The sequence below is a fragment of the Phocoena phocoena genome, chromosome 12 (assembly GCF_963924675.1).
Source record: "Phocoena phocoena chromosome 12, mPhoPho1.1, whole genome shotgun sequence".
In the NCBI taxonomy this organism is placed as follows: Eukaryota; Metazoa; Chordata; class Mammalia; order Artiodactyla; family Phocoenidae; genus Phocoena; species Phocoena phocoena.
In genome coordinates this window covers 20623525-20625939 of record NC_089230.1, presented here as the reverse complement: position 1 = coordinate 20625939, position 2415 = coordinate 20623525, and the positions used below count along the sequence as shown (strand labels likewise).

Sequence of the window (2415 nt, the reverse complement as noted above, 5' to 3'; positions counted from 1 at the left end):
CACACCACAATGAAGAGTAACCTCCGCTCTCTGCAACTAGAGAAAAGCCCACATGCAGCAACAAAGACCCAACGCAGCCAAAAATAAATAAATAAAATAAATAAAAAAAAGATTTCTCCCTTACTATATATTTACGTGAAGTGGCTATTTTTAAATACTTCAACCAAAACTTCATATCCCAATAGTTTGAATGCAGAAACAGATACAAGAATCCAGCTGTCTTATCCTAAGCCAGACATTGAAGACATCTGCAAAATTGTTTAAAAAAAAAAAAAAAAAGCACCATTTTTCTCACGAAATTATTTGTTTTGGAAAATAGTTATTTTTCATAAAAAATGTTTTTGTTAACATGTAATGGTTTTATTATTATTTAAAAATGAATTACAGGTATTTAAAATTTTTCCCAGTTTTGATTTCTAATTTGGTGACCAGCAACCCCTATAACTTTCTAAAACAAAAGCTCTGTGGGGTCTTCGAGAATTTTTAAGAATGTAATGGTGTTCCAAGGCCAAAATGTTTGAGACCCACTTATCTGAAATATGTCAGATCGTATCATTTAATAATCTTCCAATAGCTCCCGACCTTTTCAGGGTAAAAGCCACAAGTCTACACTGGACTACCGGGCTCTACTCTTATCTGTTTCCTCTCCAAAATCTATCCCTGTACTCTTTCCCTTGCTCACTCCCTTCAGCCATACTTGTTTCTTTGCTGTTCCTCCAACAAGTCAGACACAATCCTGTGTTAGGAACGTTGCACTGAAGTTCCCTCTGCCTGGAAAGTAATATCCCTAGTTTTTTCATGGCTATTTCCCTCACTTCCTTAAAGTTTCTGCTCAAATGTCACCTTCTCAATAGTCTAACATGAGCGTCCTGTTGAAAACTGCAACTCTACTGCTACTCCCATTCTCCACAGCACCTTCTAACATTTGCTTACTTATGTCTACAGTTCGTGGGGCCTCCTGCTCCCCCAACTAGTGTAATACAAGCCCCTAAAGCTTGGGAAATGCCTGCCACATAGCGCTCAACAGATATTTGTTGAATGGTGAATTAATGAAAGAACTCGTTTTGACAGCTTGTCAATTCTCGAGACACGTCCACAAAGTCCCAAAAGAAAGAGAGGATGCAATTTACAGAGAGAGGGCAATGCCAGCAAAGATATTTTTGAATGAAAGAAAAAGAAGGGATACAATGATCACAAACCTCAATACTGAAAGCGTTATGGGCCTGAAAAAAGCTCTTGGAAAAAGTCGGGGCTGGGGAACATTCTAAAGGTTGTGCAGGACGCATTTAAGTGTCCGGCAATGAACGTTGGTCCTGCACTACCGCCCAACCCCTCCGTAACCCTTCCCTTATTTATCCCCCCACCATCCTCCCGCCTCCCCTGAAACCACAGTTCCAGAGCCGTCCCTGGACCCCTCCACCAAAACACAAGTAGTCCACACCAAGAGACTGAAACATTTCCAAACTTTATGGAAAAAACAACAACGACAATCAACTAGCCGAAAACGAGCCTCTAAATCCCGTCTCACTCCAGTGCCGTCTTCTCTAACGTTTGCTGGCTTTAGGCTCTCTCCACCGTCCGGTAACAGTTTTCAGGGGTCCTGACGGTCTCCCAACGCTGTGTTCCACAAGAAAACAGGGTCCACAGGAAGGCAGGTCAGGCGGGACGCCCCCAGTAAGCACCTCTGCACAAGTAAAGCACGAGAAGCAGAGGCATGGAAAATCAGTCCCCTTGGGGGAGGAACACGCGGGAACGACGGCAAACCGGCGGAACTCAGGGAGAGGTGCTCACGTACAGCGGTGACACGGCGGGGTCTCAGTTCTCCTCCGGCTTGTCGGCTGGCGGGCCGCAAGGCTGCAGCATCTTCTCCATCAAGTTGAAGCGGACTCGCGCTTTGCTCTCATTCTCGGCAATGGCGAAGTAGTTGAGAAGGTCGAAGTGGCCCATGTAGGAGCAGTAGGAGTCGCGGTGCTGGTTCACCAGCCACTCCCACTTGGTGGTGTCGGCGTGGCCGGTGCCGATGTACTTGGACTGCAGATGCTCTAGCTGGCTGTGGATGGTGTAGCGGTCCGTCATCTCGCCGCTCTTCCCTTTGCTCCCAGGTCAGAGGCCGCAGACGACAAGGAACTGCTCTAGGGCTTCAAACCGGAGAGGGGCCACCCGGCGTAACCTCCGGAGCCGCGCTGTCGCAGACGGATGGCGTCACATCTACGAAGTCGTGCAGACTCCCGACCCCAAGGCTCAGAGGCGGAAGCGGAAGTGTATTCTGTCACCGAATTGGAGTTGCCCAGGCGACGCTACCACTGGGCCGCCCCTATAGAGAGCCCCGCCCCCTTCGCAGAGCGTTGCATCCTGGTCTAGTTAGTGGCCCTTTTCTACCAGGAGCTTTGCATGCTGGGACTTGTGGTCTCTGAG

General features: G+C 47.5%; 1 protein-coding gene across 2 annotated transcripts; it reads right to left on the bottom strand.

Annotated features, from left to right (window-relative positions):
- Nucleotides 1-1452: 1452 nt before the first annotated feature.
- On the bottom strand, nt 1453-2201 carry SF3B5 (splicing factor 3b subunit 5). Of its 2 annotated transcripts, none has more exons than XM_065889110.1 (2): nt 1796-2201; nt 1453-1684 (listed from the first exon to the last, which is right to left on the bottom strand). In XM_065889110.1, exon 1 carries the CDS (start codon nt 2074-2076, stop codon nt 1816-1818), a length of 261 nt encoding a protein of 86 aa, XP_065745182.1. In that variant the 5' UTR covers nt 2077-2201; the 3' UTR covers nt 1453-1684; nt 1796-1815. The 2 variants fall into 2 exon arrangements, with proteins under 2 accessions (XP_065745182.1, XP_065745181.1); XM_065889109.1 differs by having other exon boundaries at nt 1792-2150.
- Nucleotides 2202-2415: the final 214 nt, after the last annotated feature.

What these genes read in the sequence shown, in the direction of transcription:
- SF3B5 (XM_065889110.1), bottom strand. Translation starts at nt 2,076, where the DNA reads ATGACGGACCGCTACACCATCCACAGCCAGCTAGAGCATCTGCAGTCC.